Raw genomic sequence first — 14,790 nt, forward strand, 5'->3', positions numbered from 1 at the left:
TTCAAATCCATCTGTTTCCTTCTGGCTGTGCTATGCTGACACATTGTGAACTGCTCAGGAAGGAATATATTGCAACACTCTCTTTTCGGTTTCCCATTCATACAGAAACGGTAGTTGGACAGAGAATGAGAGACCGGGAAACGGGGAAAGTCGACAGTTTGCCAATATGGATAGATCCTGCAGAAGCTCTCTCTCTCTCTCGTCTAGGTCTAGGAAGAAGCTTTTGTCTTCATGAATGAAAATGAAGCAAAAAAAACAAACAAACAAGCATTACACTTAGATAGCCCATTGGACAACTAGTCCAGCCCATCTCACAAACTTACTCCTTGATAGCGAACCACACACCACCAGCCAGCCCTCCCCCCCGCCTAGCCCAACCTTGCGTCTTCCCCGTGGCCCAACTACTAGTTGGCATTGGTGTCCCCCGCCCCTACCGCTCCCACTCACACAGAGTCACGCTTAGAGATGGCAGTGGGTACGAATATTCTCGTTGGGTGTGGATATGATGGAGTTTTATATCCGCGGGTACGGATATGGATACTATATGATATCCACATGTAATAATTTCGCAGGTATGGATATCGGCTATCCATATTCGTCACCCGATGGACATATGACATGTGGACCCAAACAGTGGACGCATCCTAGATCCCAACGGCTAGCGTCCAGCCTCCTTGGGGTTTCTACTTGTTCACTGAATCACTACTTCGCGGGGTCAGCCATCAACGCGTCAGCAGCAACTAGCAAGGCGCCAAGCGGCCCAGGACTCAGGCCAGCTCCAAGCGAACAGCCTACGTACGGCTCTATACCTCTCGCCCTCTGAGTCTCGCGCGGTCAGTCGGTCTCTCTCTCTCACTCTCTCTTGTCTCCAAGTTTGTAACCCTAGCCGCCAAGCTTGAAGCTCCAGCCGTGCTCGTGTAGGGCTGCAGGCCATCCGAGCTCCGGCTTCCGGCATCCACCAGACGTCCTTAGAATACGGTGCAGCGAGCAGCAAGTCGCCGAGCAGCCGAGCCACCGCCGAGCAGCCGAGCCGCCGCCGAGCGCCGAGTCTTCTATGGTAAATTAAACAGGCTCGGATAAATTAGTGTTTCAATTTAGAGTTTTGGACAGGATTTGAAAAGATTAATCACGCTCACGGCTCACGCACTTCAAACCCTAACCTGACGGAGGTGTTTGCTTCTCGGTGGAAGTTTGCTTCTCCGGTGAAAGGTGTTTGCTAGGGGACCATGGAGGAGCACGGAGCGGAAGACCTCCTGTGCGAGGCGATGGGATCTGCGGCGCAGGTCGTGGTGGTAGAGGATTGCGTGGAAGCACCGGGGGCCTTCGTCCTCCACCTCCTCCTCAAGCGCGCGCTCGCCGGCTGCGGCTCCGCTGCCTTCCTCGCCCTCGCGCAGCCCTTCTCCCATTACGATCGCGTCCTGCGCAAGATGGTACCGCTCGCCCCCCGCCCCCTCTTCACCTCACCGGCATTTCGTCAAACACGTTTTGTGCTTACCGGCTTCATGCCGGGCTGCCTATGTTAGCTTCACTGTTACAACAGCGTGCATACTGGAAAATGCATACCGGATTGCTCTAGTCAAAATCTACACATTTGCATTTATATCCATCTTTTTTGGTCTTCGGGAATTTGCCAGGGCTGTAACCTTTCCCTGCATAGGAGGAATGAGAGGCTTCATTTCTTTGAATTGCTAGGATTCCCAGGCAAGCCGTCATTTTATTGCAGTGTGCATTTTTCAGATAATGTTGGGCGATTCCTAGTTAGGGAGGTGCCATTCAGTACGTTTCTTTACCTGCAGGTGGAGCAAGGGAAGGCACCATTGCTGATAGCTTTGCTCTATTGTACAATGAAATTCAAAGACTGGTGGAGGCAAACAGGGCTGGAGAAAATGAAGGCCAGTTCACCATCGTTATAGACGACGCTTCCCTGTTGGAAGTCGTGGCCCTTGGTTCTGTAAGCGATGTGCTGGATTTCTTGCACTATTGTTTCACACTCACGTCTGAGATGGTAAATTATTGACCAATCAAACATTACAGTAACTACTGCTGATGGCTAAGTCATGGTCATGTCTTTTACACTTTATTCATGTCCTGACAGAATTGCAAGCTAGTGATCCTCATTCACGAGGATATATACGCAAATGAGGAGAACATGGGTCTCCTTTTACATCTGCGCTACATTGCGGATCTTGTGATTAAAGCAGCACCTTTAAGCACTGGTTTGGCTGCTGATGTTCATGGACAGGTTAGGCTCCGGATCCTACATATTTGTTTAAGTTTGAGATGTAACATGATGGCTTAGTTGGTTTCTTTTCGTTGACCTGGTAGGTTGATGAATTTGCATTACTTGATCTTATCTTCATGTTTAACGTCTTCCATTTTGCCCTGAGACAAATCTTTTTATTCTGAAGCGGTTGAAATGTTTCTGCAGCTGGCGGTTGTGAACAAGGGTACATTCAGCGAGCAAAGGGCAAAAGCACAGAAAGTTTGGAACTTCCATTTCAAAGTGAAAGAAAACGGTGCTGACTTCTTCTATCCAGGGAGTAGACATTAGGGAATACTTGTATACAGTAGAAACAACTCTGGTTGTGATAACTGATAACCAGTGCTGCTATTCTTCGTGTACCTTGTGCTAAGCACAGTAAAGTTTTGTCCAATCCTTCATTTCACAATTTTGTTTGTGTTCAAGTCAACATAGCTTACAAAGTGTTCGCCACAGCCAAGTTCATTGAGCTTGATCTCGCACAAGAGACCTATTTTGCATCTCACGCAACAGTCACATTTCTTTTTCAAGGAAACAGGGAATGCAAACCCCAACTTGTTTTCATTTGGAAACATGATCTTTCCGCCCCCAATCTGAATTTGTTCAATGCAGCTGCTCATTGGGAGAACCGATTCTGATACATGTCATTGCCACTCCCACTTACAATGCCACCTCCACCGATATTTTGGCTCATGGTACCATTAACATGCTCTATGTTTGGTCTTGCAATATTGGCGACAGCGCTACTTCCATTCTGCCCATTGCACCCAGTATGACCAACTGAGATACCCCTTCACACTGTAGTTTGCAGCATGTCCTTCAACAGGAGGATCAAACACATCTGATGAACCACACTGAACATGCCAAAGCCTTGATGCCATCCTTTGGTGATTGCAGAGGCAACCAGCGAGTGATTGAGGTTCTCACACATGAGATAACAAACTTGCTGAAGAGGTCTGAGAAGAGGCCGCAGAAGCTATCCATGGAAGATCCATCAGAGGATTCAAATTTTCGAAAGAATGTCCAGGTGACAATAGGACCTTATTCATCGTTGGTAGTTACAAGTTAACGAGTGTACTTTGTTCGTCCCCCCTGTTTGACAGACAAAATACTTGGCTGTTATGTGCAGTGTTCTCTTGCTATGGACCTGCAAAACCTATCATTGGGGTTCTGGAAAAAGCAGTCATCATATTCAAAGGAGCTTCGGCAACAAAAAGAGGTTCCCTTTCTGTTGTCATCAGATAATTAGATGCAGATCAAATGCTTGCCCAACCCTGAGTGACATGCTTTTGTTGGCGAATACCTTTTACATGCTGCATACCTGATTGTGGTGGTTCTTTTTATCTCTGCATATAGCATGAGGAGTGCCTATAGTAACTTATGTCAAATATAAAAACTCGGACGGTAGAAGAAAGACCGCCACACAGTATTAAGAAAAGCAACTATCTTGCGTCTGGGTTTCAGGTGTCAAAACTTTATGCTCTCTTGACTTTCAGGTGTCAAAACTTAAGAAAAGCGACTGGGGCAGTAAAATCTTTGTCCAACCCTTGAGTTTACTGCTTACAGCAGGCACTGTCTTGTGCCTTTATGCTCTCTCTCTCTCTCTCTCCCCCCTCTCATATGTCACAGGTAGCTGTATGCATTATGTACCCAGTCGTGTTTCTTAAAATAAAGAAAGCTAGCTGTATGCATCGGTACCTGAAGCTTGCAGTCTAATGTGTTGTGCAGGCTGAGAGGAAGCAGGAGAAGAAAGGGTGATGTGTGCCACTGTCCTTGCCATTCTGATTTTGGAGATCATTTTCTTCTGACATACATACCTATCTCGTCTTAATGGTTGATGGATGGCAGCACTTCTCCGGTCATGTGTAGTCGGGAGATGCAACGGGATCTTGTGTGGGGGAAACAGCCAGCAGCGCTGGTGCTGCTGATCATTGTTTACCTGCTGATTATTATTGCTGCCTGCGCTCAGCCCGTGCTGTGTTTGGGAGCTCGGAGGCCGCCCCTGCCCGTGTGGCTGGCATGGCTGGGTTTTTGACCAACTTTTTTGCAATTTGGCCCTTTTCGAGTTTTTTTCCCACATTTATGCCCCTGGCAGTTTCATTTCAAAAAATGGACCCTTAGCTCGGCGCCGTCATCATTGGCGCCGAGCTTGTGTGTGCCGGCGCCAATACTATTGACGCCGGACAATCTGACCTGGCAGCCGACGTGTCAGGGGGTCGGCGCCATAGATCTTGGCGCCGACCTCCTGGCATCTGCGCCGCCGCCCCCGCGTCTGCAAAATTCGTACCAAGGGGTCGGCGCCAAGATCTATGGCGCCGACCCCTTATATTCTGAGCCGCCCGAGTTTCAACCAAAATTTTCAAACCGCGCCGTCGGCCTTCTATCCCTCTGCCCCTCGCGCCGCCGACGCTCGCCGACGCCCGCGCCAACCGGAGTTTGCGCGCCGCCCCTGCTCCACGGTGGTCGCGCCCACCGGAGCCCGTCCGCGCCGCCCCTGCTCCACGGCGGCCGCGACCACCGGAGGCCGCCCGCGCCGCCCCCTGCTCGACGCCGGCGCGCCGTCCCGCCCCGCCCCTCCCCCGGCAAGCGCCCCGCCCCCTTCCAGCCAAGGCCGCCGGCCCACACCGCCAAGGCCGCCGCCCCAACGTCGAGCCCCGGCCGCGCCCCATCCCCGCCGGCGCACCAAGCCGGCGACACGCGCCCCGCCCCGGAGCCCGCTCCCCGCCCGCGCCCATACACCGGCCGGCGACACGCCGCCCCGCCCCGGAGCCCGCTCCCCGCCCGCGTCGTCGTCGTCCAACCCCGACCCCGACCCCGACCGTTAAGGTAAATTTTTGATTATTTTTGTTATTGTGTAGCATTTAGTGTTAAATATGTTAGATTGTTTTGCTATAATTAGTTGTTTTTTGAATGTGATGAATATGAGTTATTGTGATAAATGCAAATTTGAATGAATATTATGAAAGTGAGTCAAATGTGCATGTTTTTTATCCTCCCCGTGTAGGGGAGGTGCTGTCAAAATTTTCAATTATTATATATGAGTAATTTATAAGGTGGTTAGTCTATTAGTGGGTTGTGGTTATATTTATAGTTATGTAGCTAGTAATTAGTGTGTTGTGGTTAGGTAATAACCATCCACATTTTATATTGAATGTTTAATTGGTGTTTCAAATAGATGGACAATTTTTTGAGCTTATATCATGGAGGCAATGTGGAACAAGATCCGTATGACAGTCACATTAGAGGATGCACAGAAGATACTTGGACTCAATGTTGGTGGCAGAGCAGTGACAGGCCAATGTGACTCTGACGGATGGAGGGCTAGAGTTGAGGCCTTTCTTGGTAGGGAGCTTCCTGCTGAGGGCGTTGAACGGACTGCTGGAGTAGGCATCACATGGCTCCGTCAGTCTTTTGGTGTGTGCCCTGCTGATGCTGATGAGGCTACAGTCCAGTTCTATTGTCGAGCTTGGATCTTGCACATGTTTGGTTGTGTCCTCTTCCCAGACGCCACAGGAGACTGCGCGTCCTGGATGTACATCCCATGTCTAACCGACTGGGATACAGCTGGACAGTACAGTTGGGGCTCCGCTGTGCTTTCTTTTTTGTACCGGCAGCTTTGTGAAGCTTGCCGTCGTACGTCCTCCTCTTCGTCTATAGGCGGTTGCGTCTACCTCCTGCAGATATGGATGTGGTACGTCTTGGACCGAAGTCTTCAAAATTTTATTTAATAAGGCTATATTACTTACTAACATAAATTTCATTTTGCAGGTTTCGCATACCAGTTGGTCGACCACGTGTTTTCCAGCCTAGACCCTGGCCATGGATGATTCATGGAAATGATCGTCTTCGACCGACGTATGCTTATATTTGGGACCAAGTGGCAGCTCCTTTTGCGAGAGCTAAGAGGGCATACATGGAGTATGTTAACGAGTTTGACACCCTTTCTGCCTCTAGCGTAAGTACTCAACAATGAAAAACTTATCGTTATGAAATTTGTTTTATTATACTTAACATAGATTGCTTCATTTTTGTTTTAGGTCACATGGCAGCCATACAACGCACCTGAGTATGCTGGGATGATCTTTAGTGTAGTATGCAGCAGTGAAGATGAACTCTATATGATGCAATGTCCTTTGGTCTGTTTCTGGTGTGTTGAGTGGCACCTACCTCACAGGGTTCAGAGACAGTTTGGTAGGAACCAGCTATGGCCGGTTGAAGATGTTCCTACTTCAAAGGAGCTACACAAGTAAGTTCGCAATCTATAAATCCAGTTTGCAATTTATAACATCAATCATTCTTAACTTTGTGTTATTTATATGATATGATTTGTGTGTAGATTTGACCGGCGGAAGCAAAAGAAGATAACGGACTTTCGTCAACATCATCTGATATTAGTAAATGATTGGGAATCGGGTGCTGAGAATGTATATTCCAACGATGAGTTGCACAACAATAGTGATTACAGGCGGTACCAAGCTTGGTACCAGGGTGCGACTCGTTGTAAGCTTCGCCAGCAGTGGACAGCGGAAGACTACGCCGACATTGATTCTTCAGACGATGAAGAAACGGAGTATGACCTGACCACTAGACTGGGAACCCAAGTGGAGGCGGCACCCATATTAGATCGAGTGGTAAGTTTTACTCGATTTTAATACTCGACATGTATAAATAGTATGTGTGATGCAAATTGTGTTGTACAGGGTAACACATTGCGACGGTCGGTAGAGGACATTGATCGCCAACTTTTGACTACGGGCGACAGCAGCATGCGCAGCTTCTTGCAGGTAAGCCCACATGCATCGTTTATAGCCTTTAGCGTGTTATGAATATGTTGTAAACTAATATGTCTTTGGCATGCAGCGTTTATCTAGGCGCCTACGTGGAGCTGCTGCTCGCTGTGGCTGCAGGACTACTGTTGCACATGACGTCCATGTACCATCGTGTACCGACACAGCAACGCCCTCCACAGGTCTTGGTGCTGGCTTCGACTACGATCACGACGAGATAGGACCTTCACAGCTTGAGGGGGCTCCTTCGACACAGCCATTACAACCACAGGATCGTAGGCGACACCGCTCTCCACAACGTTACACTCCAGGCACCGACGCTTTAGGCAAGGGTAAGACTAGGAGACGTTGAATTGGTTTGGACTCTATGGACTTGTTATGTAACGTATGAATTATATAGACTTGTAATGGACTCATTTGGCCTCTACGGGCTTGTATGACATTTTAATGGACTTGTAATGAACTTGTTTAGACTTTTATGAGCTTGCTTGGAATTGTTTACAATTGTATGCACTTGTATGTTATGCTTATCTATGAGTATGTCTTGGATTGACAAAAAACAGAGAAAACTCTGCCGAAATTTTGTGAAATTGTTGGTTATGTCATGTAGCCTTTACATAACTATTACATAGCCTTTTCAGAAGCATTAATTTTAGGACTAGCATCTATACTTTTCAGATCCATTTCGTAGCCTTTTCAGGAGTGCTTATATAGCCTTTTCAGAGTGTAAAAATAGCCTTTTCAGGATTGTATATATAGCCTTTTCAGAAAAAGAACATAGCGTAGGACATGTAGCCTTTTCAGAACTAGAACATAGCCTTTTCAGAGTTTTTGTACATATCTGATGTTTATAATCTATTACACTATCTATCCTTTAGCCTATATATACACGATCCTTTGTACATTTGCTTCATTGTGCAATAGAATGGCTTCAGGGTCTTCTAGGGGCAAGGGTGCGGTAAATGAGAGACGAAAGGATGGAGGGAAGTTAACTCCAATGTCTTTTGATGGCCCTCTTGGTCCAGATTTTTTTGAAGAGGCGGTTTTTAACTTTCCAGTTCAAAGTAAAAAAGATTTCAACAAAGAGGTTAGACTTAGGTCCTACGATAATAGGAGAGAAGATTGGCCGAAGTGCATGCATGGCGAGGATTGCTTGGTGCAGATGTTCGTTGAGGGTGGAATTGATGGAGGCCGGCGTTTCTTCAGATGTCCTTATGCATATGTACAAATTAATTTCTAGTCCTTTTTTCTAAATACTTTTGTTGTTCAGTGAAACTAACTATAAACATTTATGCAGCATTCATTGGTCAAGGAGAATTGTGGGTTCACTCGTTGGGTAGATCCTCGTCCAATTTTTCCTCATGCGGAATACATATCCTACCTACAAAATAGGATATTTGATCTAGAGAGAGAAGTAAGCAACAAAAATGATGAGGAAGAAAGAGACACAAACAATGGTGGTGCTTCACAGGTGCAAGTATGCCCAGATCCATATTGTTGCTGCCCTTGTCACAACAAGAATGTTGGTCCTCCGTCGTCTCCACCGCACCCACAGCAGACACCAACAATGGGAGGATACTATGGGGAAGGGTCAACTCAATTTGGAATGTGGGAGCACTACTAGAAAACTCTTATGTATCAATTGCTTTTAGCGTGTTGGTTATCTATTTCAATTGCTTCAAGTCGCCTTCAAGAATTGATTTAAATCTACTTTTCATCAATTATGTATTTATGTAATTTTTCATCAATTTGCAGGTAATTCATTACGAAATATCATTGTTCGACAATACATATTACCGAATAATAAGTTCATTATTACCTAACTTCAAATAAAACAGCAATACTACTGAGTACAATGGGGCCATTTGCCTTTGCGAAATGCATCAGGGTTCTCCTCCATTGCTTCCTTTGCACGACGTGCACGCTCAAGCTTCTTCTCCTTATCTTCCCTGCATTCAGCAACACGCCTCATTTTCTCTTCGTCTTCACGTTGTTGCTCGGCAGCAAGCTCCTCTCGTCTTTTTTTCATCCTCTCTTTGTCCTCTGCATCCCACTTTTGAAGATTCTCCAGCCACTTCTTATCTTTCTCTGATATTTCGGTGTCAATCCACTGCTCAAAATCACATAGCGGTGGAGGAGTCTACAAAATGTGCAATTATTAGTACGCAAAAAAACATTTACAAAAACATTCACAAATGTAAACATATTACAAGACTATTCTCACCATTAAATTCATCCGACGTTGAACAACAGTTGGCTCAAATGCAAAGTTAGCACACATCCAATACCTCTGTCGATAGGTGTCATGATCTTCAGACTTATCGACCTTACAAGGATCACCACAAAAACACATAGGCACTGGAACACCACTTGGCAAAGGCAGCGGGTCGAAGGCAGTTCCGGTCAAAGGACCCTTCCTAAATTTCCATAAACTCTATAACAATCAGAAATATAATAGACTCACAAAATAAGAGGCAGATCCAAAACTTACCTTTGTTTAGCATATTTACCACGCCTAGACATCTCTAGTTTAGAAGAATTGAAATGAGCACAGCAACAAGCCAGACGTAGGGTACTATTTATAGGAACGTACCTCGGCGCCATAGATCTTGGCGCCGAGGTAGGCGTCGTTGACCGGGCGCCTACCTCGGCGCCAAGATCTATGGCGCCGAGGTACGTGCCACGTCAATCCAGATCACACCGGCGTCTAACGTATAAGCGCCAATAGTATTGGCGCCGGCACACACAAGCTCGGCGCCAATGATGACGGCGCCGAGCTAAGGGTCCATTTTTTGAAATGAAACTGCCAGGGGCATAAATGTGGGAAAAAAACTCGAAAAGGGCCAAATTGCAAAAAAGTTGGGGTTTTTGACCCCAGATGGTCCCAAGGACATGCAAGGGATGGAGAGGTACGTGCTGCTGGTGATGTAAGATGCCCTGTGCTGCCCCCACAACCACATATCCAGCCTTTCCCCTCCTGCAGCAGCAGCAACTTGGACATCACAAGGAGGAGTATCTGTATCTATCTATCTATGTTTCCAGTTTTCTAGCTGGGCAAATCATAGCACCTATCTATCTATCTAGGCTTCCCGTTGCCTTGCCCTGCCCTGCAGACACAGATGCCCCGAGCCACATAACAGTTGGTTTGGTGTACGACGAGAGCACGCCTCTCGGTCATGTGCTGTAGCTATGCTATATCACTAATAACTAGCTGAGCACACATGCGTTGCAACGGGAACATATAATAATATAATAACTTATATACAAAATGTGTCTTATATTGTTATAAAAAATATTTTATAATCCATTTGTAATTCTAGTCATACATAAATTTTGTTATTTTAATTTAGTTATTTCACTACTCCATTGCAACCATCAGTATCATGCAGACTTCGATATATGTCACGATTTGCATGGTCTTATCATTTAAGAGCACGTGTCACACCTGTCGGTAGAAATTCCCTCGTACATTGTCAGTCATCATGTACGTACCACCATACACGCTTGCTTAAACAAAAAAAAGCAAGTGTATGTGTTTGCGAAGAGAATTAAAGGCAGGCCGGCACAAAAGCTACCCCGATGATGGCGAGTGATCATTGTTGTCGGTCCTCCTCTACGTCACCTCTGGTGCCAAGATGACGCCATAGTCCTTGATATAGTAGTCGTCGAACGCGCACGACATGACGAGTACCGATGACTCTTGTTTGGGCTGCCAAACGAAGTGCACCCTGAGCTCATCAGCGAGGTAGTACACCTAGCCGTTGCACCACCGGATGTGCTACTTTACATAAATCTTGTTTGAGGACACTCACACAACGTCAGCAACGACCGTCGTCCCAACGCACAAGAATTCATGGCCGGTCAGTAGTGACTTACGTGGGAGGTTGAGCTTCAGGTGGATGATGAGCTGGACGGTGTGACGGCGCCGTTGTCGGATGCGGTGCCCAGAACAACCCGAGAGTCGCCGGCATTGGCGACGACCATGAGGTCCCCCTATTTGAATATGGACAGCGCGGTGCAGCCGCTCTGGACCGCGTCCAAGCGACGGCTGCACCGAAGCTTGCCGAACACAGCGACGCATGCGGCCATGTAGTACTGCTTCCAGAGGTCGAACTGGCAGTCGCCAAGCTTCTTTTCGTCGTCGATGAGCGATGCCAACGCGAGCGCCTCCTGCCAGTGGTGTTTGTTCGAGGTTTCCAAGTAAGAAACATGGATTTATCTTTGGCGTTGGTTTATGAAAATGACTCACAAGTCAGAGCCATGGAAAAATATTACGGAGAATAAATGTCACACATATAAAAAAGAATTTAAGTTGAAAACATTATTCAAACAAAAGAAATTGCATGCAAGGCTCTTTTTTAAATACTACTTACTCCATCCAAAAATATAATTCAGGAATCTCGTTGATAATTATCTACTACTACACATTGTGCAAAGGTAGCAGGTGGGCTTTGGAAGAGATGTAGTATATATTTTTACTGTAACAAATATTGACATAAACACACATGTGGTGTAGTGGTAGCTACGAGCACATTTGCTTGAGAGGTCGCAGGTTTGAATCCCATTGAAGCCACATTTGTGTTTTTTAATTTAATTTTAGCTAGGCGTGGGATGCACGTGGGAATGGGAATTGCGGGAAGGGGGGGAATGAGAAAGACAGTTGTACCACATATTAGAGCTTGACGGAGGGTGTACCACATATTAGAGGGAGCCAGGATTACAACATAGGAGGAAGGAACCGAGCACTATATGGTGAAAAACATATCGTAAAATATATAAACATGTGTATATTAATTTACATAATTTGATAAGTTTTTTTTGTCAAATCAACAAAAGAGCGTAATGTATTTTGACTCTAGATGGTTGTATACTCAAGGTGAAACATCAAATCTGTCACGCACATATCAACTATTCTGTGATAACTTTACACTAAAATTCATCAATTCTATTATTAGAGACAAATTTGATGTTTCAATAATGCGACAAATTTTTACTTGAATAGAGAAATTTATTTTGACCAAAGAAAATTCTATGCTTTATATTGTATGTATATAAGCAATGCTAGAGGGTTGGGGGAGGGGGGGGGGGGGCAAGGCCTGACCTTGCCCTACATATCTCCATGCAGAGCTTCTTTGTCATGCCCCTCTTCTCAGCAAGAGAGATAGTACTTCTCGTCGGCTCCTTACCCTTGCATTACGCTCTTGCTTTATCGTGGCCAATATGGCATGGTGGTTTGACACTATCGGGTGATGCAGAGTTATAATTGAAGAGCACCTTGTCATGTCCATTAGAGTTGTCTTTTCGTGTCGTGAGCACTGTGTCATGACGTTTTTCGGCAACATTGTTTTCTCGTATCGTCAGACTCAAGGTCACTGTGTCGTGTGCACTGCTTGGATTGATGATGAAGAGTATGCTACATGTGCTCTAGGTTAAATTTCATTTTTCATCGGGTTTGTTACGTAAGCTTTCCTTTGCCGATTAATGTTTGTGCGACGTCAGCGATCGCGTCGTTGGATCCCGCCTTACTCATGAGGCCCTGCCTCCCCTCCTCGTTAGCCAGTACAAAAAGACAGACGCGGGAGTAGCTGCAGGTAGGAGTGGTAATGGATCACGATCCAAATGCTTATTCACAATAGATTAGGGTTCTTAATAGATTTCGGTTCAAAAATGAATAGCAATAGAGCTCGATACTCAAATTTTATAGTGTAAAATTTAGAGTTCATTGCCATCCCTAATTGCGGGTGACATTGAGGCGACTTCTAACAACGACATGAGGAGCTACACCCACACCCGCTCGCGTGTACAGGTGAAGGTGCGGACGCTCCAACACCCCCACACGCTGACACGCGTCACCATGTTTGGGGAGAGAGAGGAATCCCCCATAGATGTTAGGAGCCCTAATCTTTCACTATTTGTTAATTAATGTGTTTATTTATAAAATTAACCTATTAAGGTCAATAATCAGCGATGTGTATTATGATAATATAAATATTGTGTGATTTTTAAAACTTAAAAAACAGACATAATAATAACAAATAACTGAGTTATAGCGTAAAGATTAAACTGAATAGGTAGGAGGGTTAGAAACAACATGTATAGAGAATATTATTTAGAAGATATAGTATAATATAATAAAATGTATAAATAAGACTAGAAATGAGGGAAATGGTGTGGAGACGACGCAAGCATCCAAATTATAAAATAATAGAAATAATTAGTTCTATACCATTTAAAGATTGTAACTTTAGATATATATCATTAGTGAAATTTGCCTAGAGGGGGGTGAATAGGCGAAACCTGAAATTTTGAAAGTGTCGGCGTTTCGAGACCGGGGGGTCCCTGGGCCGACGAGTAAACTGTCGCCGCGTGCCCCAGCCCAGATGGGTCGACGCGAGATGGAGCGCGAAGGGGGGAAGGCAGCCGGAGAGGAGACGGGCGTGAGAGGTGGAAATCCCGCGGCCTTCGTGTTTGTCCCGCGCCTAGGTCGGGTGCGCTTGCAGTAGGGGGTTACAAGCGTCCACACGGGAGGGAGCGAGCGGCCTCACGCGAGCGCCTGTCCCGTCCTTTCCCCGCGCGGCCAACCTTTTGTAAGAGGGCCCTGGTCCTTCCTTTTATAGGCGCAAGGAGAGGATCCAGGTGTACAACGGGGGGTGTAGCAGTGTGCTAACGTGTCTAGCGGAGGAGAGCTAGCGCCCTAAGTACATGCCATCGTGGCAGCCGGAGAGGTCTTGGCACCCGGTTCGTGTGGTGTCGTGGCCGTCGGAGGAGCACTGGAGCCTGGCGGAAGGACAGCTGTCGGGGCTGTCGAGTCCTTGCTGACGTCCTCTTACTTCCGTAAGGGGGCTGAGAGCCGCCGTCGTCATAGAGCGTGCGGGGCGCCATAATTACTTGTCTGGCGGAGTGAGCCAGATGGGACGCCGGTCTTGTTCCTCGTAGCCTGAGTTAGTGAAAGGGAATTAGGCTTACACCTAGTTCCTAAATAATTTTGGTGGTTGAATTGCCCAACACAAATAATTGGACTAACTAGTTTGCTCTAGTGTATAAGTTATACAGGTGTAACAGGTTCACACTTAGCCAATAAAAAGATCAAATATTGGATTCAACAAAGGAGCAAAGGGACAACCGAAGGCACCTCTGGTCTGGGGCACCGGACTGTCCGGTGTACACCGGACAGTGTCCGGTGCACCAGAGGACTCCAACTTAAACTTGCCACCTTCGGGAAATTCCAGAGGCGACTCCACTATAATTCACCGGACTGTCCGGTGTACACCGGACATGTCCGGTGCTCCAAGGAAGGATGGCCTCAGGAACTCGCCAGCCTCGGGAATTCACTTCAGCTGCTCCGCTATAATTCACCGGACTGTCCGGTGTACACCGGACTGTCCGGTGTAACAGCAGAGCAACGGCTATTCCGGCGCCAACGGCTACCTGCGACGCATTAAATGCGCGCGCTGCGCGTGCAGAAGTCAGGCACGCCCATACTGGCGCACCGGACATTGAACAGTACATGTCCGGTGTGCACCGGACAACCAGGCGGGCCCAGAAGTCAGAAGCTCCAACGGTCAGAATCCAACGGCACTGGTGACGTGGCTGGCGCACCGGACATGTCCGGTGTGCACCGGACTGTCCGGTGCACCATACGACAGACAACCTCCACCAACGGTCAAGTTTGGTGGTTGGAGCTATAAATACCCCAACCACCCCACCATTCATGGCATCCAAGTTTTCCACTTCTCAACCACT

General features: G+C 46.8%; 3 protein-coding genes across 6 annotated transcripts; 2 read left to right on the forward strand and 1 right to left on the reverse strand.

Moving 5' to 3' along the window:
- Nucleotides 1-680: 680 nt before the first annotated feature.
- Nucleotides 681-2,760, forward strand: LOC100280349 (uncharacterized). Of its 3 annotated transcripts, XM_023300979.2 has the most exons (7): nt 681-833; nt 922-1,057; nt 1,191-1,430; nt 1,635-1,701; nt 1,797-2,005; nt 2,096-2,242; nt 2,429-2,760. In XM_023300979.2, exons 3-7 carry the CDS (start codon nt 1,227-1,229, stop codon nt 2,549-2,551), a joined length of 750 nt encoding a protein of 249 aa, XP_023156747.1. In that variant the 5' UTR covers nt 681-833; nt 922-1,057; nt 1,191-1,226; the 3' UTR covers nt 2,552-2,760. The 3 variants fall into 3 exon arrangements, with proteins under 3 accessions (XP_023156747.1, XP_035818119.1, NP_001338762.1); XM_035962226.1 differs by lacking the exon at nt 681-833 and having other exon boundaries at nt 842-1,057; nt 1,170-1,430; NM_001351833.1 differs by lacking the exon at nt 681-833 and having other exon boundaries at nt 846-1,057; nt 2,429-2,718.
- A 2,270-nt stretch (nt 2,761-5,030) lies between these two features.
- LOC103644544 (serine/threonine-protein phosphatase 7 long form homolog) lies at nt 5,031-7,560 on the forward strand. 2 transcript variants are annotated; one of them, XM_020544415.1, is made up of 7 exons: nt 5,031-5,086; nt 5,436-5,951; nt 6,029-6,215; nt 6,298-6,506; nt 6,597-6,891; nt 6,961-7,044; nt 7,121-7,560. In XM_020544415.1, the coding sequence occupies exons 2-7, from the start codon at nt 5,461-5,463 to the stop codon at nt 7,397-7,399; spliced, it is 1,545 nt and encodes a 514-aa protein (XP_020400004.1). In that variant the 5' UTR covers nt 5,031-5,086; nt 5,436-5,460; the 3' UTR covers nt 7,400-7,560. The 2 variants fall into 2 exon arrangements, with proteins under 2 accessions (XP_020400004.1, XP_020400006.1); XM_020544417.2 differs by lacking the exon at nt 5,031-5,086 and having other exon boundaries at nt 5,115-5,951.
- Nucleotides 7,561-8,849: 1,289 nt separating this feature from the next.
- On the reverse strand, nt 8,850-9,715 carry LOC103644543 (uncharacterized). Its single transcript, XM_020544295.3, has 3 exons — nt 9,539-9,715; nt 9,272-9,464; nt 8,850-9,187 (listed from the first exon to the last, which is right to left on the reverse strand). Exons 1-3 carry the CDS (start codon nt 9,649-9,651, stop codon nt 8,891-8,893), a joined length of 603 nt encoding a protein of 200 aa, XP_020399884.1. The 5' UTR covers nt 9,652-9,715; the 3' UTR covers nt 8,850-8,890.
- Nucleotides 9,716-14,790: the final 5,075 nt, after the last annotated feature.

The sequence above is a fragment of the Zea mays genome, chromosome 9 (genome assembly GCF_902167145.1).
Source record: "Zea mays cultivar B73 chromosome 9, Zm-B73-REFERENCE-NAM-5.0, whole genome shotgun sequence".
NCBI classification, from domain to species: Eukaryota; Viridiplantae; Streptophyta; class Magnoliopsida; order Poales; family Poaceae; genus Zea; species Zea mays.

Coding starts and splice junctions, on each gene's coding strand:
- LOC100280349 (XM_023300979.2), top strand. CDS start 1,227: ATGGAGGAGCACGGAGCGGAAGACCTCCTGTGCGAGGCGATGGGATCT. Junction 1,702..1,796: donor TGAATTGCTAGGATTCCCAG/GCAAGCCGTCAT, acceptor CTTTACCTGCAG/GTGGAGCAAGGGAAGGCACC. Junction 2,006..2,095: donor TCACACTCACGTCTGAGATG/GTAAATTATTGA, acceptor ATGTCCTGACAG/AATTGCAAGCTAGTGATCCT.
- LOC103644544 (XM_020544415.1), top strand. CDS start 5,461: ATGGAGGCAATGTGGAACAAGATCCGTATGACAGTCACATTAGAGGAT. Junction 6,507..6,596: donor ACTTCAAAGGAGCTACACAA/GTAAGTTCGCAA, acceptor ATTTGTGTGTAG/ATTTGACCGGCGGAAGCAAA. Junction 7,045..7,120: donor GCATGCGCAGCTTCTTGCAG/GTAAGCCCACAT, acceptor TTTGGCATGCAG/CGTTTATCTAGGCGCCTACG.
- LOC103644543 (XM_020544295.3), bottom strand. CDS start 9,651: ATGGCGCCGAGGTACGTTCCTATAAATAGTACCCTACGTCTGGCTTGT. Junction 9,465..9,538: donor GGTAAATATGCTAAACAAAG/GTAAGTTTTGGA, acceptor ATGGAAATTTAG/GAAGGGTCCTTTGACCGGAA. Junction 9,188..9,271: donor AACGTCGGATGAATTTAATG/GTGAGAATAGTC, acceptor CACATTTTGTAG/ACTCCTCCACCGCTATGTGA.